The sequence below is a fragment of the Planococcus citri genome, chromosome 3, assembly GCF_950023065.1.
Source record: "Planococcus citri chromosome 3, ihPlaCitr1.1, whole genome shotgun sequence".
Lineage (NCBI taxonomy): Eukaryota > Metazoa > Arthropoda > Insecta > Hemiptera > Pseudococcidae > Planococcus > Planococcus citri.
Genome location: NC_088679.1, coordinates 19,809,679 through 19,833,895, shown reverse-complemented (window position 1 = coordinate 19,833,895; position 24,217 = coordinate 19,809,679). Strand labels below are relative to the sequence as shown.

At 32.2% G+C, this 24,217-nt stretch overlaps 1 protein-coding gene and 1 long non-coding RNA gene across 2 annotated transcripts in view; one reads left to right on the top strand and one right to left on the bottom strand.

The window, feature by feature from the left end:
- Positions 1 to 653: 653 nt before the first annotated feature.
- The window catches only part of LOC135841514 (protein lozenge-like), an 80,869-nt gene continuing 57,305 nt past the window's right edge, over positions 654 to 24,217 (bottom strand). Inside the window, exons 4-5 of the mRNA XM_065358506.1 lie at positions 5,104 to 5,247; positions 654 to 4,882 (exon numbers count right to left, since the gene is read on the bottom strand). Coding sequence (XP_065214578.1) covers positions 4,164 to 4,882; positions 5,104 to 5,247 — 863 coding nt within the window. The 3' untranslated portion in view covers positions 654 to 4,163. The remainder of the gene's footprint in view (positions 4,883 to 5,103; positions 5,248 to 24,217) is intronic.
- On the top strand, positions 8,831 to 13,897 carry LOC135841516 (uncharacterized). The gene is made up of 3 exons (XR_010557933.1): positions 8,831 to 8,969; positions 11,351 to 11,520; positions 13,828 to 13,897. It is a non-coding gene; the product is annotated as an uncharacterized LOC135841516 (long non-coding RNA).

The window sequence follows — 24,217 nt, the reverse complement described above, 5'->3', positions numbered from 1 at the left end:
CACATTGACTAAAACATGCATAATTTATTCCTTACTCCTATTCGATGTACTAATAGCCAATAGGAACAAAATACATTATGACGAATTACATATTTAATACATACAAGTCGCATATAATAATATCATAGATACCTAAAGAAAGTATATTCGTGGAAATTCAGCCCGTCGATGAAATTATTTGCCTGAATCGAATTTCATATTCAAGTACATGAAAATCTAGTAAACATAGTACATATACTGTAAGTAGGTACATTTCCTTAACTTAAACAAATAATTAAACATACATACATTTACAATGGTAATAAATAAATATGCGAATAAATACGTATAGAAAGTTATTTCACTCGTAACTAATTTTGATTTTGATTTCGGAGTTTTCAAGCTTTGCCTTGATTTCTAATGACTTATGGTATTATGAGATCATTAATGGAAAATTTCATTCGAATAAAATACCTATCGCTGAATATCACGAAGAAAAAAATAAAGTAGGTACACGTTGCGTATGGAAAATGGTCCCAAAATTTATTTACCTGAATGATGAGCAGGTACTAAATGAAACGAATGGTAAGTTGCCTATTGTAGTTTTCGAAGGAATTATTATCTTGACTAAAGCCCTTCGTATCGATAAACATGATGAGTTAGAGTGTGATTCATGGAATCTTTTTAGACTAAATATCTGCATAGAGAAGGGGGGTTGGGGGGGATTATTTTGTTGATAGTACAGAAGAGATCTCTGTGGAGTGGATATGGAGCCAAATTCTCAAATTTTTCAGAAAAGGAGTGAAAACTAAAAAATCTGAGTTTTGCAAATTGATTTTTAATGAGATGGCAGATGGCAGTCGAAAAAAATAATTGAATACGTAAATTTTTACCTTGGGTGGAGTGGCTGAGTCATATAGAACTGGTTTTTGAAAAACTACAAAAAACTATGTTTTTTGATTTTTTTTTTCAAAATTGAATAGACCCCTATTTTTTTAAAAATTGGAAAAAAGTACTATTCATGTCAAAAATTGAAAAATAGCATTCTAATATTACCTACTAAGCCACACTTTTCTGTTGCCTTGAAATTATTCAAACATTGAGTTTACTTGAGCAAAAAACATACTACATATCAGTGATGATTTGAAATGAAACATTCCTTGGAGAAGAGACTTTACAGTTTACACTCATTTTTTCAAAATTACAAACAATTCTGCTTCTTTTAAAAATTATTTCCTAAAAACAGGCTTTCATGTCAGAAAAAGTTGTATTTTTTGCAAAAGTTATAAATAAAAAAGTACTATTTTTTGCAAAAATTGTAAACGGTCCTGTTTTTGTAAAAAAAAAGTTAAAAAGGTGTGTTTTTTCATTTTTGCAAAACTGACAAAAAAGTTTTTTATTGTGGAAAAAATTGCCAAAAAAAACCATTTTCTTCTTCAGAATTTTTCAATTTTTTTTTCAAATTCAATGAAACCTTTTTTTTGTAGAAATTTTTACAAATGTGCTCATTCTTGTCAAAGATGCAAAAAATGACTCATTTTTTTGTCAAAATTGCAAAAAGGTTTTGTTTTTTGTGAAAAATTCCAAAATTTTTTTTTGTTCTATGTCAAAAAATTGTAAAAAAATCTTTTTGTGCCTAAGCCAAAATTGTGTTTTTCAAAAAAGTTGCACAAATACATGTTTTTTTCTAAATTTTTAGTTTTTTTTCTCTTTCTCAAATTTGAATAGGTATAAGGATTTTTTTTTGAAGAATTCTTTTTAAAAAAACAGTGTTGGCTGTTGGCCGTTTAAAACATCATCAAAAGTTTTAAAAAACATAAAAAAAAATAGTGTTTCAAACGCCAAGAAAAAAGCAGACGTTGTTTAAAACGAAAAATATCCATACAACTTCTTAGTTTTGAGTTTTTTTTTCGTTTTGAACATTTTTTAAGGTTAGATTTTTTTAAATAGACCTAACGTTGTTTTAAATTGAAAAAAAATTTTTTTTTTGGTGTGTAAAACAAATTTTTCTGTTTTAAACCTAAATTCAAATGTAAAATTTGACTTGTTTTAAACGTTTTTACGTTTTTTTTGTATGTGCAATGGTTTTAGATTCAGTTTTTTTTTTTTTTTAGGTTTTTTCATACTTTTTTGGTACTTTGTATAGCTTTGTTTAATTTTGTTGTTTTTGTTCAATCAAAGAAATGTAAATAAAATTCGAAAAATATCTTGCCCTCAATGTGCAGATATCAAATACGTAGGTAAGTGATTTAATCATTTTTAGGAAAGTTCTTGATAATTCAATAATTTCTATCTATGGTCAAAAATGTCAAAATATTTTTTAAAAAATACATGTTTTAACCGGTTTTAAATATTTTAAACACCAATGTTTTTTTCTCAATATTTAAAACAGAATAGCTGTTTTAGACAATGTTTCTTGAAGAAGAGAAGACTTTTTATTTTTTATACCAATTTTTTCAAAATTACAAAAAATTCTGCTTCCCTGTGAAAATTGCAAAAAAAGTTCTATTTTTTCCAAAGGTAAGAATAAAAAAGTCCTATTTTTTGCAAAAAATTGGATAAAGGTCCTGTTTTTGTAAAAAAATTAAAAGGTGTGTTTTTTTGCAAAACTAACAAACATAAAAAGCTTTTTTATTGCATTTTAATTTTGAACAACCAACACTGGTACTGGTTTAAAGCCCTGGTTTTGATAGCCCTTTTTTGATGAAAAAAAAACATAGATTCTTCATTGGTAATTTAATAAATACCTATTGTAATTTGTAGGTAACTTGTACAGGGTGCCCAGAAATATCAAGTACCCCTAAAAAAGTTTTCTACTAAAATACTTTGGTTGGTCAGAGTGAATGATAATAATGATAGCACATGATTGGTTGTTGGACTGGAGAGATAACATTCCACCAATCATATGCATCTATTTCACGTTGCCAATGCCAACCTATATTTTTAGTTAAAAACTTTCTTAGGGTACTCGATATTTCTGGGCACCCTGTATGTAAGCATTTTTTGATTTCTTCATGTTGTTTTTTTTTTTTTTTGAATAAAATTGAGCATGAAAAAAAATTTACTTACCTAATGAAACTTAATTAAGTTAATTTCCAATTTTTGATTGGTATAAATTATTTTTTTTATTTTTTTCATTTTTGAGTATTCAATTCAAAATTTCATTTTAAAAAATGAAATTGTAAAATTTTAATTTTTACAAAATTTTGAAAATTTTTTAATTAATGGGAAATGGGACACCCGGTATATTTGATTTGATCTACAAAAAACAATAACGTGATTCATCAACGTGTTCAACCCTGTATAAAGCTGTTATCAGTCACGTTGGCATTGGTGTTTTTTTTTATCAGTAGCAGTAGCACAGTAGCATGCTTGATGTGTTGTTGCGTTCTTTAATCGACAATTTTTCAGAAAATGAGAAAAAACGAACATGAAAGTAAGTCAGAATGAGCTTAAATACCGAGTATCAATCGACAGTTCATCATTCAGCAGTGCTAAATAATTCCATACATCTCGGATGATAATTGGATACAGAAGAACCAACATTGTATTGAAGTGTGGCGAGTGGCGACATGAACATAGATACCACCGAAATCCGAACTGGGAAAGCTAGATTACAAAGTAAGATTTTCGATGGCGCCAGTTGTCCAATTGTATGTACTAGATGTTTAAATTTAACTTGTTATTTCCAATCTGTACTTAGATAACTCATTGGGCCCACAGACCGGAAACGAATTTGTCATAAAAGTTGGCTAAAATCACAGGATTCCGTAGTGATCGATGAATTCCAATGTTTTTACGCGTTTATCGCACGCAGTATATTACTAATACCAACATCGACGAAGAAGGTATTTGCATCGGAAATATGGTTATTTTGATGGACGATCGATTCGATAGAAAGGTGAATCGTTCACGGTTAAGCTACCCTTTTATGTAGTGAATATCGTATCACTATAGATGAGTAAACTTTAGATAGAAACGATTATACGAGTAATACCTAATTCTATGGCGCTAATCACTAACGTATGAACTATTTTAACTCGTACACAGACGATCAGCCCGAATGAACCGAACTATACGAGTATCACGACGATGAAGAACCTAAAAATCGAACTTCGAAGGGAAAAAACTCAATTATATAATTCTAGGTTTGAATTCGACACGCTATTATAGGTTGTAGATGGCTAATACGGTCTCCACACTGGTAAATCATTGCTTTGCTGTCTATCGTTGGATGTATACCTAGGTATAACGATATCATTTTGTTCTTCTACAGCTGTTTGATTACTCGGAGGCAGTATCGGTATCTCTATGCTTCTGGTCGAAGCTCCGGTAATGGTTAAATGATTGCTTCCGACTACGGTGGCCGCATCGTCCGCGTACTGTTCTACGGATTTATTCAGATCGCTGTGATGTACATGCACATGGATTTGATTTTGGTTCACCGTCGAGTAGAGATGCGGATACAGCATCATTGTGGCTGGTGCGACGGCAGAAGGCGGAGGCGGAGGAGGTACTGGTACAGGTACAGGATTCAGGTAAGGATTATTCTGCACGGGTGCAGGTGTAATTGGACCGGCCGGTACGTTGACACCGTAATAGTTTTGATAGCAGTTTTGATGATGAAAGTTGTTCGCTTGCGGCGGCTGGCTGGTATTGGTGTTGTAGGACGACGTCCAGTAAGTCGGATTCGATGAGCCGGTGACGGAAGTTGGGTACGGAGACGTATCGTAACGTGGGTGTCCTGCACTGGTTGTACTTTGGTATTGATGCGACGACGACGACGACGTATGGGAATTCGATACGTTGGCCAGGGTATTACATGTGAACGTATTGCTCGCTTCTGGACTACTGCGACCGCCGCCGAAACACGGGTAATCGCCGGCTTGATGTTCCGGTATAGCTGAAAATATTGTTTTCAACGTGTAAATTGAGAAGTGGAAAGAATTCGAAGATTGCGTATCTCGTTTAGAGATCGTATACGATGGGTAGGTATGTGTTATTTATATTTTTATTTGACGATAATATTATTAATCAACCTAATTATTTATTCGATTGATCGATTATTTTAATACGAGTAGATTCTGTTTCAGTAAGGTATAAGTACAAGTTTATGCAACTTACCAGCATGAGAATTGGTCGAATGATCCAAATTGATCGGAGTTAGTTCGCTGCTATGGTACGGCGTATACGTTTGACACGTGGTATAACATCCGTTATAATTATTCCAAGGTGCTTCAGGTACGCTACCGGGATTCATATTAACATCTGTAAAAAGAAATCGAGTAAAAATTTATGAATATCAACGACCAACGTACCCACTACTGAACTAAAATGCAAACATATTTTATAGACCTAAAATTCTACGTGTATTATCTTTTTCGCCATAAGTAAGGTATATCTCTATTCTCTCTACATAGTAATGACCATACAGACAGGTATTAGTCAGCTTGTACAGGTAAATTGGATCTGGGACACAGTTACGGAACGACGTTAAAACCAAAATGACTTGAAACTGGTCTATTAATATACGTGTTTGGTGCTCGAGGCTTTTACGGAATCGCACCGCGCTCGATTCCGTGGTTTTAGATTTATGAATCATTCCATCGAGTAGTAAAGATTCACATACTGGTAATTCCCGCTATTTTTTCGCTTTCTGTTTCTATATACGAGTATACTATAGGTACCTACGATATTCATTCATAAAAGTTATCTAATCATGGTATTAATCAATTACACGTGTTCGGACGTGTGATTCTAGTCTTGACTCTGGAATCGGTTGATTTCAACACGTGAGCTGAACTTGACATATTTTTTTTGGATAGAAGGTGAGGTGACTTTTTCAGCGGTTTTACCTGCTTTATGCTGACCATTGTTTTTATACGAGATAAGGGGCCTTGTTTGTTTACAGGGTTCGTATTCGGTTCGAAGATTTAATGTTTTGGTGGGGAAAAAAGTGAATAATAGTACTAAGTGAATAATTTGAAAAAATGTGATTAGGTACTTTCTTATAAATTCCCCACTAGCTGACCATGCCTTTTCGCCAAAAAAAAAAGGTCAACCTTATGTTAAATATTGGAGTAAAAAAATTTTAATCAAAGGGTACTTGTGATTTTTTTCAAAAATATTCAAACTTCCATATTATTTTTTTTCTCACTCAAAGGCTAAGACATGTGACGTAATAACGCATATTGTAGCCCTTCTCAAAGGGGACCTTTGATGAAATTTTCAAATGGATTGTATGTTAAACATTGGAGTAAAAAAATTTTAACCCACTTGTGATTTTTTTTCAAAAATATTCAAACTTCCATATTCTTTTCAAGTCTCGCTTTTTCAACAAAATGACTTGCTTTTTCCCCAAAAATCGACAAAAATCTTGCTTTTTAGCAAAATTTGGAAAAATTTCACTTTTTTTAAGTATTACTCAAGTGCCTGGTTTTTTTCCCAAAAATTGCCAAAAAGTGGTGTTTTTCCTTTGCAAAAAGTTGGAAAAAGCCTCGCTCTCTAAAAAGTCCTGCTTTTGCCTAAAACTGTAAAAAATTTGTTTTTTTGACAAAAATTCATCATTTTTCAACAAAATTGATGACTATTGACTATGGTAGGTATCTCACTTATTCTCTAAAAATTACTCCAAAAGTGTTGCTTTTTCGCCAGAAGCTGTCAAAAAGTACTCGTACATTATTTTCTGGCCAATAGTTGCCAAAAAATCCTATTTTTTGAGTTTTTGCCTAAATTATCAGTCTTTCTTTTTGATAAAAATTCTGGTTTTTTCAAAAACTGACCAATAATAAGTACCTATCTATTTTCCATGAATTGCCAGCAGCTCTCACCTTTTCGACAAATTATAAAAGTCTTGCTTTTTGCCAAAAATTGACAAAAGTTCTTGCTTTTTCAGAAAAAATGCTGATAACTTTATGATCTTTTTTCTTGCAAAAAATTCCAGAAAGTCTCGTTTTTTTTTTCAAAAATTGTTCAAGAATTACGGTTTTTTCTCAGAAATTGCTAAAAAAAATACTTCTTGTGCTGAAATTGTCACAGTCTCGTTTTTTTATGAAAACTTTGCAGAATAGTTCAATTTCTTAAAATTAAAACCAGAATATTTCATTCTTTAGTTACCTACTGTTCTGTTTTTTATGTGATTTTTTCTGCATTAGAATGTTTAGGTCACGTTTTGTCACTTTTTCAAGTTTTGGCAACTTTTTGATTACTTTTCGGACTTTTTTGGTTACTGAAGTTACTTTTTTTTGAAAAAATTGAGCTTGAGTCTCGTGTTAATTATTTTGTCAGCTCTCGATTTTCTAATATAAAACTTCAAATTGATAATCAATTAGTATTTGAAATATGTAATCAGGTAGTGATGAGTTACTTATGTAATTCCATGAATGAAAGTGCTCGGTACCGACTGATACAAAACTACGAGAGGAGAGAGGGGTTCACCTCCTCTTGAAAATTCGTCAAAAAGTCCGTAATTTTTCAAAAGTTGGTCATATTTTATCTGAAATTGACAAATTTTACGACTTGAGTGAAACCTTTTTCACAGAAAAATTGGTCATTTCCTAATTTTGATGATTAGAGTGATATTTTTCAAAAAATTTTAAACATTGATGGTGAAAATTGACAAATTTTATGATTTTTGACGACTTTACAACAAAAATCTGATTTTTTGGCAAAATTTTGAAAAAAATTGTCCAAACGTTTCGAAATTTTTTTAGAAATTGGCCAAATTTAAAAAAATTAGTTGAATGTTCAAGTTGAAAAATTTATGAATTTGAAAATCTGAATTTGGTATTTTAAAAGTTGATTTGATTTGTTGGAAATTTTGTTTAAGCAAAGCTGACAGCATAAATTTTTGAAAGCTTCTGCCTCCGCCGCTTCCTTCGGGTCTACCTGTTTGTTTTTCTGATTTAAAATTGAAATTTTCTCAAAAACTTCTAATCATTCAAATTTTTAAAAATGTTGAATATAAGAAAATAAACTATGTACTTGCATAAAATACATTGTACTTTCATTTCTCAAAATAAGAATTTTAGAGAGTGTTTGTCCTCTCTTCGCTTGGGCTGGCTTGCTCTATCGATCATTTAAATTCTAAAATTTCGAAGCAAAAAAATAATAATTCCTCGCATAGAAGTCTAGTTTTTTTTTTTACTTTTCGAAATATGAATTTCTAAAAAAATTAGGTACCTACCTATCGCTTTAATTATAAAATTTTGAAGGCCACAAATACGTAAATTCCTCGATTTGAGTAAAAAAAATTCGTTGCTCTTTTCCAAAAAAAACTACACCAAAAATTTTAAACGGATTTTATTTTTTCAAAATTCGCCATCTTAGTTGGTAGAATTGGTATTTTTTCTATTCGACAAATTTTTGTTTCACACCTTCGCCCCCCACCCTAGAATAAAAACTTGAATTTTATCCCTGGGTGCTGAGAGGGAATTCAAAGCTTGTTATGACGTTGAACACTAGCACTCAACGAAGTTATCGTGTATTTTACATTGTACCATAGAAAAAAATAATAATAATTCGAATATCAATTGTCTAGTTGATATGGTCAAGGTCAAGTAATCGGAGAATTATGAGATCGTGGGTGCTAGAGGTATTTAACATGATTTTGTAAATTCGTCTTTAAGACTACAACTAGGTAACCTTTTTGTGTTTAAAATTATTATCGTAGGTATCATTAACAATAACACGTTGATCATTATTATTATAATAAACGTATTTACCCAGTTTGATTTGTACACAAATGAGTAATTCGATTAACCATTTTAGTCTTCAGAGCTACCTGATTGTTTCAGATCGAGTTAAATTACGAATATATAAGTTAGTTTATTTATTTATTTTTTCAGAAATTCAAACCGCAATCGATGTCCTTGGATTTAATTTGGAAATTAGCAAACCTTGGTGTGTATTTCAAATTGGGTCATTGCTCCTGACACTCGAGTATTATAAAGGTGAATAGGTACACGTTGCCTGATTGACGAATATAAGTGGTGAGTTGGTATAGATAGATATACAGGTAGAATATGTAACTTACTGGAAACTATAAGTAGGTAGGTAGTAAAAGATATACGAAATAATCCATATCCAACTTTAAAAAGTACATTATAGTTAACTCGATCGTACGGAATTGATTCGTAGGATCTTATTAGATAAACGTACTTATGAGTATCATCCGGTTAATGATGATCGTTTATCATTATCACCTTTGGAAAAATTCAATTGTAATTGTGGTTTAGGGAACATACAGATAACGAGATACTGTATCGCTAACTATATCGGCGCTATCCTCTCTTATTTTATAGTTGTAATAAGCCGGGGCTGCGAACTCGCGAACGGAAGATGGGAAAATAACATATTATTATCTTCGTTGAAGCGTGTTCGCAGGCCCGGAACAGGTTCATCTCAAAGAGATGTCCACTTCCCCTATAATCTGACTGACTCCAGAACTCGATCGAATCGGATGGTAAAATCAATTACCATTCGATCACGTACCGAGGAAAAGGGTTTATAGGCGAAGTTCCTTTACTAAATTACAAGGAAATTTGGGAATTTCGCTAAATACCATTTTCGATTCTTCGTTTCGTTAGGTAGGTACTTACTTGCACTCTGATGTGATTTTACGACGAGTAAGTACCTATCGAATGCATAAGAGATGACGACGCGACCGACGGGAAGACAAAAATTTGACGATTAATCAACCAACGAAAGATGTTTCGATACTATCGAAGAATACAAGTAATAAGTACCTATTCGTAACCCGATGGAATTCCGTTATTGTGAAATTTTTACCAATTTTTATTATAGCTATTGGGAAAAAGTACATATTTGATATGAGTAAGTCGACGTATGCGTCATTCTATGTACATAAGATGTTATACACGACAGTCGACAGACGGTACACGATGAGGATGAGAATTGATTTATACCTAGAATAGCTACCTAGTCTAGAATAGAATTCAAGTAGTTGAACATGTTCATTGAGATTTTTCTCTTCACACATAGTATAGTGGAGGAGATCAAAAAAGGGTAGGCTTATTTATTTTCTGACTTGAAGAGGATTAAAAAAATCTCGACTGGGAATGGAAAGCCTACTGTCCCGTGATGCCGAAAATGTAAAATTTCCCGTCAGACACTGTCAGAATTAAAAAACTTGGATAAAATCTTGACCAATCTCCAATATTTATTTAGAAATAATTTTAGTTGATTTTATAATTTTTTGTTTGGTGTTTAAGAACTTGCAAAAAAAATTCCAATAAATTTTAGACTATTGAAAGCTTCTTGGAAAAATGACAAATCTGAAATTTCTATTTTTAAAACTGTGAAAAAATTGATCGATTTTCAACATTTCAAAGTATAGGTCTAAGTGTTGATGTGTTCATAATTTTACAGTATGTGGTCTGAATTTTAAGAATTTGGAGAAAATTCTAGTAAATTCTTGACACTAAGTATGTCAAAATTATTAATTTTTAAAATTTCTACTTGCCTACATGGAAGTAAAATGAAGACATTTAGATACCATATCAATTTCAAATGCGACTTTCAACTTGAGAAACATGTAATTGTTTAAAAAATTTACTTTTTTGCCAAATTGCAAAAAAGCTTACTTTTTTTGATAAAACTGTAAAATACACTCATGTTTTGTCAAAATTGTTGAAAAAGACCTGTTTTTTATTGTGTAATTTTCTAAAATTAAGTTTGTTTTTTTCAATTTTTTTCTAGAAACCCCTCCAATTTAGTCAAAATGTCTTGAAAGTCTTTTTTTCCATTTATCCGATCAAAATTGCGCAAAAAATCTGGTTTCTATCAAAATTATGAAAAATCCTGGTTCTTTTGCCAAAATTGTAAAAAATCCTTCATTTTTATAAAAACTGTAAAAAAAGTGCTTTTTTTGTAAAAAATTACCCAAAAAACCTTGCTTTCAAGTCCAAATGTCTTGATAAGTCTTTTTTTTTTCATTTTTCTTGTCAAAAATCAAAATTGCGCAAGAAATCTGGTTTCTATCAAAATTATCAAAAATCTTGCTTCTTGTACCAAAATTGCGAAAAATCCTCCATTTTCGTGAAAACTGTAATAAGCAAAGTCCATTTTTTGTAAAAAACCTCCTTGTTACATTTGCCTTAAAGTCTTACTGTTCGTTTACCAAACTTACAAAAAAATCCTACTAGGTAATTCATCAATGTAGATATAAGACTTCGTTTTTTTTTTCAAAATTGGATGAACGTTTTGCTTTGTTACTAAAATTGCAAGGAAAATAAATTCATTTCTTACATTTGGAAATCAAGTTTTTGGGGAAAATTCATTCGAAGGAATAGTCGCTTGGAAAATACTGATTCTGTAATTTTTATGTTAATTTTTCCGTTTATTGTTTCAGTTCAATTTCAATGATTGATTAGAAAGCACAGCTGCCGCTAATGAACTTTATCCCCTGGTGTGATCCTACAAGGACAGTTTTATGGCTCAGAACAGGACTTTGGCTCTTTGGCTAGAGAACTTCAACATCAATCACCGAAGGAAATAGAACGTTGAGTTGAGTTGGGTAAAGTGAGTATAGCAGGACTTTGTTTTTCTTGATCCCATCACATTACAGCACAGCCAGGGTTAGTTCTCTACGCGTAGCAGCGTAGACTATTTTTGTCTACATAGTCTATGTTTGTCGCGTAATCGATGTAAGCTTCATGTAAAGTTGACTTCCTGTAGACTACGTGTAATGTAAGTATGTCAACTCAACTTCGAAGTCGTGTATTCCCAAATGATCTCCCTCCATGCTGAAAATTGTCATTTTTCTTGCAAAAAATCACCCTCACTTTTGAACTGAAAAATTGAAGAAAAAAAGCTTATATTTTCAACAAAGATTGAGAAAAAGTATAATTTTCTTACTAGTAATTGATGATATCTACTTCTGCTAAAATTGTCAGTTTTGCTTTTTTAAGTTTTTTCCTTTCCAAAAAATTCTTGTTTTTCAGCCAAATTGCTGAAAATTGTATTTTTTTGCAAAAACTTTGAAAACCCTTACTTTTTTCTAAAAATTGTTCAAAAGTTTGATTTTTTCACCCTAGAAATATGTACAAAAAAATCTTGTTTTTCGAGAAAACTTATGAAAATGTTACGTTTTGCTAAAATTGTCATCTTTTGCTTTGTGAGAGATTCAAATTCACGCCTTTCAGCTAGACAATATTGCAAAAGATTTTCACTTTTTTTCAAGAATTACCTATCCAAAAGTCGGTTTTCTGCAAAAAATTGCCAAAAACTGAAAAGTATTGCTTTTTTGTCAAGTAGGTACCTATGTTTTTTTATGCAGATTCTCAAAAATCTAGTTTTTGGACATTTTTTGAATCTTGTTTTTGAACACTTTTTGAATTTTAACCACAAATTTTAAAATCTTCCACAAAAATTCATGTAGTCAAGGCTTTATTCTAAAACAGAAAACAGTTTTACTTTGTAGTTTACATAGTCTACAATGTCTACATGTAAACTATTGTTGTCTACAGTAACGTTGTTTACACGTAGACAAATCATATGTAAAGTCGACTATATTATAGTCTACTTGCCAACCCTGAGCACAGCTCATCAAAAATAGTTCAATTCCTTAAAATTGACTCACTCAACTCATAGCAATTTCAATTTGATCTATAAAGTTACTCAAGAATTATTTTAACTTCAAAATTCTTTACTCAAAAGTCAAAATTGGTCGTATATGACCCATCAAAGTACCTAGGTATAGGTTATATTATAATATTTCACTCTGATGAATCTTAAAGAATGGCAACTGCGTTCAGGTTTCACTCCTCTCTCATTTTTAGTCCCCCCCCCCCAGGTCCCAAAACTTGTCTTCATCATTTTTTTTCCAAAACTGGTCATGTAACCCGTTAGAATTTTGTACTGAGACCACAGTTTACGTCTGTTTTCATGTCAAATCTTCACCTTCCCCTTCTTCCATCCTCCTTGTTTCAACTTCCCTTTCAATTTTTATCCATTCATAATGTAAGATATCAGCAAAATACTAAAATTCAAATTCCTATTCAAAAATCTGATCATTGATTATCTGATTACATATACATACATATTTTCATTGCTGAATGCAGAGTTATCAGTTTGACTGAATCTCGCAACAACGTATCTAGGTTTTGTAGGAATTTTTCAAATTCTCTTCAAGTAAGATGAATATTTTTCAATTGTCAACTATGACGAGCAGTCGTAATTTCAGAGCAATGAAAGTACTTTTTGTACGTTATGACTGAGCCATGATGATGTGAGGGGGATGTTGAAAATTGGGGTAGGGTGTGAATTTTTGATTTCAACGTGAAATTCTATACCACTTTAATGGATCACACGACTATAGTACAAAGTCGAAAAATATTTGGAGGTGGTTTGTTGAGCAGACGTGAGGGGGGGGGGGTGTGAAGTGAAATACGAAAATACGTAGGTAGGTACTAGGTAGTTGCCATTTTTTAAACTCGGGTGTGAAATTAAATTTCTGACCTACTTGACTTTGATGGGTCATAGATATGGCTAGTTTTGGGTGGAAAATTCCAATGTTGAAATTAAGGAGAACTGGCGGGTATGACCCTTCCTTGAAAAACTTTAATTGCTACAAGTTGTGTCAATCCATTTGCTGGAATCCAAAGATAGAAAACATCTTTGATTTTCACAAAAAAAAAATCAAAAATATCTACCTACCTTAGTGCGAAAAATTATTAAAAATGCAAAAAAATTGTTTTTTGTTGATAAAATTGATTTCTAAATCACTTTTTTATTCAAAATTAGGTAGAGGTAGGTATCATTATAAAATGTTGTATTATTGTTACGTTCACTATTTCAGTTGATTAAGATTTTTTCTTTCATTTGCAGATGAAGAATTACGATAACGGTTTTATTATGAATATTTGTCGTGTTCCTGTAAGACGAATACTATTCAAAGTAGGTACCTACGTGAATCCGTAGTAATTTTTTTTTCGTTCGTCATTTACACCGCAAGAATACTCCTTATAACCACCGGGTTAAAAAATTCGTAAATTTTTATCCACGTATTAGCAAAGAGCGTTGTCTTGAAAATAACGAATACTTTGAGATACTCGTACGTACTATTTCGAGTATAAAAATTTTCAAACTGGAAAAAAAACTGTACGATTGTCGGTAGTCGAATGGAATGATTAACAGTATTAGAGATGTCTAGAGTGTAATGTAGGTAAAACGGATTCATCTGACCACAAATTGTTTTTATTTTTTTTAATATCGCTAAGAAACGATGGATATTTTTTTCCCAAGTTGATATCACATTGGAAAATGATTGATTTGAAACTCGACTGGCGTAATAACTTTCAGTGCATAACTGATCTATTATTTTTAATGGCGTAAAGAAAATAGTAGGTTAAACATGCACGTCTTCTTTGTCCAGAGATGAAAACTACCAGATTTTTAAATATTGAAAATAGTAGCTGCGTTCGTCGATCTAACACTATACTCATATACCTAGCCTACTGTTCACTAATTTTTTGTTCCACTCCTCTGTGTTTTAGGGAACGTTACCTACTACAGGTGTTTCGGAGATAACCACATTCATCCTGTGAAATGATACACCTAATAACATGTCAAATCTAATAAAACTCGATCGCTAACATTGATTTTATCGTGTAACATAACGTAAATACGACCGTAAAACAATTACTACGAAGAATACACCTATCTATACGTAGTGGGTGGTAAATGTGTACAGTGTAAGTATATATACGCTGGACCAGTCTCCAGTCTCTGTATCATCACTCTTGTATCTTTGGTAAACGATTATTTTTATGACGTCACGAGGCATTTCCGATTTGATTTTTTTCGTCAGTTATACGAATACTGGTCCTTTTTCATCGTCAACTCATTTACATTTTAATGGCACGGGTTTTCTAGGTCATCTTTATGTACTATGAAGCGTCCTTGTGCTGACGACAGTATGTTTACAATTTTCCAATATCTACGGATTATATATCGACAAGTGATAGTAATTTCTCGATTAAACGAATTGCTTTTTTTTTTCATTTCTTTTCCAATGATGATCGTTATATCTCGATTGTTTCGATTTACATGAATTTCTCAAGTATATTGTCCACGTATTGACGAAAACGAGCTGCTGCAGAATGTATTGCGGCGAATGAGCCTCGTGTCAGGAACGTGTCAACGGTAAAACTGGTTTCTTTGTCTGCGCTTTTTAGCCAAATCTATCTATAAATTATTTCACGATAGGAGATACTTTCCGACGTTGGCAATTTTTTTGTCTCATTGGAACGCTCGTAAACATCCAAAGTATGATTTACCATTAAAATATCCGCGTTGAAACAAATCTGCGCAGCATATTCTACGAGTTAGTAGGTATACTATATAGGCTAAAGTTATGTTTTTTAGCATTGGCGCAAAATGCCATGCCGAAACGCCACTTTCTATAACTTTAGTCATGCGAGATGTTTTTTAATGTGAGTCATCTCAGATGTGTAGATAATTTGTTACCTAATAAGTTGTTTGGAAAAATTCTATAATAATGTGTCTCTTTTTTTTTTTTTTTTTTTAGCAATTATGATGGTTTAATGCCCGATACCAGAAGCGACAACTCGAGACTTCCAAGTTCATTGAAATGCACTCGATGCCTAAAGCTAACAGGATAGGATGCGCGCTGACGTGTATTGGAAACTTTCGATTTCTTAACCGATGATGATGTGACCTAATCTACGACTGCGAGTACGAGACATTACCTTATACACGTGGATTTATTTTATTTTTCTTAAAAAAACAAATAAATATCGAAGATAGTAAGTATTAGTACTATCACATTACACGCGAGTATATGAAGATGTAAAGTTACAGGATTTCGTATAACACTAGGTATATAGACGCCCCTTGAGAGTCGAGATGTCGCCAAGGCGCCGAAATTTTTACAGCCTTTAGATATAGGTAGGTAAAGTGTACACGGTGAGATTCATCTAGAGTATTTTGTTTCGTATTACCAACTCGTCGTGCTCTATGATTTATTGATTGGGAAGAGATAAGGTGGAGAATAATGCGAGTGGAAACTTACAACTGAGTGGTAATCAGCGACGCCAATCTGGACCAGACGTCGAAGCCGGAGGAGATTTCGTATTGGGAGTTTTGGAGAAGAAGGTTGGGTGAAGAATTGGTTGCCATTTTTTTAAAGTTTGGGTAGGAGCTCTTTCATTTGATTAGTTGTGATTTTTCACCATTTTTTGTTCAAATTTGATTTTTTTAAAATTTTCCAAAGTTCCCAAAATGAACCATAGCTTTTATTTGAAACAAAAACAGAAATAATTTCACTGATTTAAATTTTTTCAGACTATTACTCAATCTCTGTTTCAAATTCCGCGATATCTGTCAAATTAAATATGTAACCTACAATCATCTATTCCTGACCAAAAAAAAAAAAAAAAAAAGGAAGAACAAAGCAAAGAAAGAAATTAACTTATTATGACTCAGCCTCAATATATAAACTCCTATTTAATATTCCTCTCCCCCTCGCCCATCATTATTAGCTATAGGAATATTTTCTCGATTTGCAACTACACGTACACATTTGTGTATTTATTGAGATTACCTATCTACATGGTGATAATTTCAACGGTAAAACCGCGTCGTATTTTTGATATTTTAATTAGGTATTCACTATTCAGTCGGCTGGTCTGGTCCATCGAATAGATTTTCTATGCAATTTTTCGCCTCGTGACTCATCTAATGGATTCCTAACTTGAAATAAAGCGTGCCTTTCCTTAAAATAGGAGTTTTTGAAAAAAATGGTTAGCAAGTGACCAATTGTTGGAAATTTGCATAGGTTATGGAGAAAAATGAACATGAGGTGATTTTCTCTTCTCTCTTTGTCTTCGTTTAATTGTCTGCTTCTTTGAAAATTATGTTGTAGCTGGTAGAGTCATCTCATGACCTACTCAAATTATTTATCGATTACAGATTTATACTCCGATTGGCGGTTATGAATCATGGATGGTGAGGTGAAGGAAATTCGGCTAATTGAAGTGATGTATTTGATTCGACCACCCCGCCCCCTTCTTTCTTATTCGTATTTCTATTTAGGTACCTACCTAATTTGATTTCTGTGATGAATAATTTGTTTGTACAAATAGGCTCAAGTATCTGTTTTTGAGAGATGTGTTTCTTAATTTTCGTCAAATACCCAAGTTGCCTTGTAATCTCTCTATCAAATTTGATCAGGTATCTGCAGAATACTCCTACTCAATTGAACGATGATTTTTCATTAGAAATTATTGCGGATGTGTCGTTTCTAAGAAAGTAGATACCTATTTTAAGAAGGTTATTGAACAAATAGGTATCTACTCTTATAAGTCAAACTATGTAATACGTAAATCCAAAGAAAACCAAGGAATATTGAGCTTCCCATGAGATTACCATTAAAATGAAATTAAATTAAATCAAAATTGAACCTGATTGGAAAAAAATTGAAATTGGCCAAGCTTAAGTTTTGCACCTCATTACTTGTAAACATATTTTTTTGTGATTTTGTTTTTTCCCAACAATTGTTGGTTTTTACTTTTTTTTAAATTTCCCTAAAAATTGCAGCCCCCAAAGTTGAAAAAAAGTTGAAAATTTCTCGAAAAGTTTTAATTAGGTATCAGGAATGAATTTCTCCAACAAGGAAGACATCCCAACTAGCAGAAAAAATTTGGAACTGGATGAAGCTAAATCGACAGAACGTACAAAAACACATCAAAATGCAACATTTCAAGGGCTGAACTGCATTTTTCAATTTTAGGAAAATTTTTGAAAATCAAAATGTTCAATGTCACAAATAAAATTGATGAAAAAAAAACAAAATTTTAGAATTTTACCAAATTGACGTGGAGAACTGAAATTTGGTATAAGTCCTATTTTCAACACCCCGGCTCGATTGGTAAGGATTTCAAACCGGTTTGAGTAGTACTAAAAGTTCCAGATTATTGAAAAAAAAACAAGTATAAAAATTGTTTGAATGAACTTCAGCACTTATAAAAGTAATGATTAGTGCTTGTTAGTGACCCATTTGATCTATTATACGCCACTTTTTATGGCACTTTTTGACAATCAGAAATTCTCAGAATACAGTTGGAAACTCCAGAACTGTTCAAAACTACCTCCAATTGACTCGTCATGTTGAAATTCGGGTATGATGTAAATTTTAGGTTTTAAATTTCATAGAGTAAAATTTTTAGAAATTTCAGCTTTCAAGAATCTGCTGGGAACTCCAGAACTGCTCAAATGCTTTGAAAATTGAAATAGTTTTCAGCCGATTTAGAACGTTGAAAATGGAGCACATAATATCAAATTTCAGCTTTCTAAGTTAATTTGGTAAAATTTTGATTTTTTTGCATTTCTGGCTCAAATCTGATATTTAAAAATTCAAAACTTGAAAAATATTCTCATTGAGTTTTGGAAAGTTTTTCCAACTAAAACATCATACATTTTTCAAAAAGTTGCAGTTTGTGCGAACAAATCTCTCTTGGTAGGTAATCCAATTTTCAAAGAAAAAAAAATTGACCCGTAATTAAAGTATTAATGAAGGCGCATACGAAAAGGGATCACTTGACCAAAAGTAAAATTTTCAAGAAAAAGTGTTCAAAGTTTTCCGGAAATGTTTTTTTGAAAAAAAATAATTGTCATTTTTTAAAATATTTTGTTGCATTTTTATGCACTTTTTAAATGTTTGTTCTTTTTTCAGGTACTTAGTTCAAAATTTGAAGAATATTTCTCTCAAGTCTGATAATTTTGCATAAGAACATGTTGTGTTTTTTGTACCATTTTTGATTTTTATTGAGTGATTTAATTTTTGTCATGTTTGACTTGAAAGTTAAAACTAAAATATTTCGATAACATTTTGGTAATTGGGGTCTGTGGGAGGTTCCATTCGATTCTCGAAGAGATCCTTCGAATATTTAATGGAAAAAGAAAGGAACTGATTTTTAGGTCAAGTGATTCATTTCTATAAGCGCTTTCACTTTCTGAAATGGAAACGTTTCAAAAATTTTATAAATGAGAAGAGAAGGGGGAGGGAGGTAGGTAGGAGGTAATTTGAAAAATTCTGACGTAGAAAATAGAAAATTGGTTTAAAATTTAACTGACCCTTTCGCTATTTCAATTTTTTAATTTTTTCAATTTTTAGCGTATTTGCACTTTGCAGAGGGAAACCAAAATTGCCTGAAAGATCGGAGGAGGTTTTTTCTCGAGAAGGAGATCATTCAGCGACATATCCAGGATGAAATTAAGAAATGAGTTTTATATTTTCATTTGAGATGAAGGAAGAGGGGGAGAGGGGGGGTCATAATTACTTAATCTATTGTAAAAATGTTTCACTTTAAAATGACAGGACTTTCAATCTAATCTTTTGTGTAGTAAAAGGTGAATATTTTTGAAAAAAAGGTAAACTTTTGAACAATTTTTTTGTAAAAAAATGATATTTTTGAAAATTTCTGGCAAAAAAGCAATACTTTTGGCAAATTTGGAAATCTTTGGTAAAAATCCAAAATCATGAATTAAAAAGCAACAATTTTAAAATTTTTTTGAAAAAATGAGATTTTTTTGGAACTTGATTTTTGTAAACAATTTTTTTTTTTGAATCAATTTTGGTAAAACGTGAGAAAAAGACTTTCGAAAATTCAAGTGAAAGGCAGATCAGATTTTTTGGCAACTTTTGGCAAAAAGGAAACAATTTTGAGTAGGTATTATATTTTTTTTTTAAAAGACATTTTTTGCCAATTTGAACTAAAAATGCGACAATTTTTAAAAAATTTCTGACTTCTGACGAGACTTTAAAAATACATAATTTAAGATTTGAGATCAATGGAAAAATAAGTACCATCAATATATTTCACTCTACCAAGTTATTTTGGAGCCAGACATTGTCAAATATGTCCAAAAAGTTCAAAAATGTGCAAATTTGAGGAATACCTACCTATGCAAAGTTTAGCTCGTTTTTTTCAACATTTTCTGACACTATTTTCGACACCGGTTTCAAATTTTACTTCATTTGCTTCGTATATGAGTTCTTTACCATTCTCTATTCTCTTTAGAAAAGTCGAGTACACGTTTCTGAACTAACTATTTGTGATAGACTTATCTTAGGTACCTATATGAAAACGTAAGTGTAAAATTGACGAGTCTAGAACTGCCTGCGTTTTCCCTTCTGTCGCTCTATAACCCTGCTATATACCTACATAGATATGTGAATATAAATACCCTAATGTACCTATTACCCTCGAATAACGGTGTTTTCTAATACCAATTAATTGACAGTATAAATACGAACGAATAAAAATAAACTCCCGATAATGCGAATACAGGTTTTGCAAGGGACTCGTAAATTATTTTTATACGGTCAAGATCACACATCATCGAACCGTAACTCGTTAAAAGTTTATGTATCATTCGACTACATCTAATTATCTCGCACTATTGATATACGTGGTAGGTACTCGTATATTATGGTAGTGAATATTTACACCCTCATATGTCACCGCGAGTCACCCTCACACACATCTAACCACAACATTGTTTTTGTCTACACAACTACATATGTACTATGTACAATATGTATAGGCAGATTAGGTGTACCTGGTGGCTACACAATGCAGTGTACTAGGTATCTTTACTCTTGTAATTCATCGACTTTCTAATTCATATGAAAGGCGAAAATGGCGACGGTGGCTCGAATAGGTACACGAAACATTGTACGTATCAATACACAAAAGCGCCATTACGTTAGAATTGATCTGTTTTTTATTCAACCACACGCGTACGGCGGCTTATCTACTGGTCACAACGAAATGCAGATCTGGGCGCTCTTCGTTAACCGCAGAAAAAGCGGCGTAATTTTTCAACAATCACGAAATATTGTATAAGTGAAAAAAAATATATAGTACGAATGCACACAGAATATACCTAGGAGTATACTTTCATAACATTAACGAATAATTGTCTCGCATCATTGCTCAATGGTCGAAAATTTACGAAAGTAAATTTTTTTTACAGGTTGGGTGAACGACCGTGTATGGCTTATGTTCATTGATGGCAGCCTACGTTTTGGGAAAATCTGATTTTTTTCACGAAATCGAACTGGCGCCGGCGGATTTTCCACGTGACACACGCACGCTGTATACAACTTTGGAAGGACCGGTATTCAGCAGCATCTGATTGCAAAATATATATAGGTAATTTGAATGCGTAAGGATATTGAAACCCATTAGCCTATGTAGGTACCCTTTAGCTATAGCGATATTTCCGATCGAGGAAGATGGTCAAGATGAGAGAACGAGAAGCAAAGAGACAATGATTTTTTTTCTCCTTCTTTGAAATCGTAATGTTTTTATATGCGTCACTGAATATGTCTATTTCAGTATGAAACATAAAACGGGAAAGATATCAGAAAAATATCAGTTTACAAGGTAATCCGGTGAGTTGAAGCAACTAATTATCATGCGGATGGTCAACGGACTCAAAACGAAAGAAGAAAAAAAAACTGATTAGCACCGTTCAATGAAATGGTGGAATTTTATTAACATTGGTAATACAGCGTGTTCCCTACACGTCTCATCTGAGATTAGATGCGATCGATTTTTATCAAAGGATTGGAGACATTAAATCAAGATAAAGGTGCGTACGCTGCGGTGGATCGCGAGACGTAGGTACTCGTACCAGCAACAAAATATACTCAATAAACAGGAAACTCCATGCTTGTGAGTGGATCCCGAAGCTTTAAGCTTTATCCGCGAATCGGAAATGTATAAGTTTGGTGTGAATGGATCCGCCTTTCAGAACCGGTGACTTGATTACAGTCTTCAAAGAAACCAGTCATTCTTTTTTGTATTTCTCGCTTCATTGATCGACGAATAATATATATTTCGGCGATGAATAAAAATTTCTCGTAATCGGTGGATCGTAAAATAAGTTCATCTGACATATCGTGCTCTGATATTGAATTTTTTTCCATATCGTTTTGCAATATTATACCTACTCTGTATTTATGTTTCGAGTAGGTATTACTTACATTTTGAATTTGACGATTCGAATAAGATCACCGTAACCGTACAGTAATTATCTTTAAAGTAATTATGCTATCGTGCTATACGAGACTGAAGCTCTCTGTCTCAATTCGTTCAAATCGTCACAGCGTGAAATGATTTGTCGTAATTAATTCGATTTACTCGTGACGATTACCTACAATTTAACATCTAAGACGTTTTACAACAAAGCTACTCCCATTAATGATCTCTATTATCGAATCCAACATCCTATATAGGTATTTAAACGTTTATTTTGCATCTGTTTATAAAGCTACCGACTTACACCTGATGTCAGTATATTTCTGCTTTAGATACCTGCTGCTTCGGTATAAAAAAAAAATGACGGAAACGAACGAATAGAATGTGCTCAACGCATACAATACAATAGTCTATAGTTTGTTCAACTGTCGATACGTCTGCCTATATCTCTCTCACTCCTTTTTTTTCGTACCTACGTTTAATTTTGCCAAGATAAAGAAACAATTCGCCGGGTGAAAATACTAGTTTAGTAATAAAATTGCGATTATCTAAATTATAAAAATTCTTCAAATACTATCATCAATCATTGAAAAATTTATGCATATAAAAACACCTTTAGGATATTACCCTTTATTACTCATCTCAAGCTCGCAGTCGCAGTTCCAAACAGCGAAATGTTTTAATATTATAAGCCATGTATTGCTTATGCGCCTGAATTCTCTCTTTTTCTCTCGAGTTCTAATGACTTCACAAACGGTCAACAACTTCATTATTATTTTTAAAAAATGTTTAAGTACGCAAGTCCCGTCTTTCCAATCTAGGTTTTTTTTTTTAAATGATTGACCGACGTAGAGTAGGTGCCAATAGAATACACCTATATGTACAAGCAGAGGTGGGGAAAAAACTGTGCCATAGGCTAAATATTAAAATACTTTTTACTGTCTAAAATATATGTAGTAAATTGTAACTGTTAACTAAAAAAAAACTTGCGAGTAACAATGTCATTGACGAATGTGTGAAATGGGCTGCATTTTCAAAGCACCTACCATTTGTCGGAATAAAAAAATAGACTAGGGCGAGAGATCGTTTTGAAAAATTAAATAAAATGAGGTTGCGGTTTCAATCGATTCCATTTATATCACAAATTAACGTCGGATTGGTTGCGGTTTAAATACATACTACCTATTAACGGGAAATAAATCAAATATTGCCAAGAATTAATAAAATATATCTAATATTCAGCAGTCTTTATGTTCATTATATTTTGATTACGTAGTCGAATTATTTGTATAGGGAACTATTATGAATTGTATTCGACGATTCCCCTCAAGTACATAATTTGATCGTTGAAATTGTGTCAATGGAGAGAAAAATTGTTCGATTTTTTAATACTCAGGAACGAGTTTTAGGGATTTAATTGTTTGAAAATTTGTTGCTAAAGGGAGTTGTAGGTATGTTTTTTAACGTGGTATTGTATCGATGTGAAAGTGTCGATATGTGAAATGAATTATCATTCTTTTAACTTCGTTCGTTAGAAATACCTTTAGCACATTAGATATCATTTACTGCTTCAAATTTTGACATCTGAAAGGTCATCAGGTGTTAATGTTCGATAGTTTAGGTAATTTACTAATAAAGTAGAAAGATTAGTCATTCCATTCGTCTATCGTAACTTCATATTATGTACCTACTCAACTCCAGTGTGTTTTTTAATACTTGAATAATTTTTTTTAGCGAAGCAATGTATTTGATTTAATTTTTTCCCCGGATATTCATGATTCATAATGCATTGGTTTTAGTTTATTTCTTCATCTAACTCGTACTTGAAGCCCCAGTACCATACCCTCCTTCATAAAAAATCAATGATTTAGTTATTTTTCAAAAAAAAAGTTTATTGGAGAAGTTTTTCAAAGTTGAAGTAAAGTTGAGGTCAAAGGTTTTTTTCTCTTGCAACCAAGTTAATAGGTTTTCAATGTTTAATTTCTGTAAAATGTTGATAAAATTGTTTAAAATAAAGGAAAATCTCAAAAAAAAATGTGAATAGGGTAAGTGCACTGGTTTGTGACATATTAAGCATTTTTCAACTTTGAATCACCCTCAAACATTGTTGAAAATAGGTAGAATTTTGGGAGATGGTTTTTTAGTGAGTCATACTAACACTGAACAAAATAAATCATCTAGGTACCTAGTATCATTATAATATGATC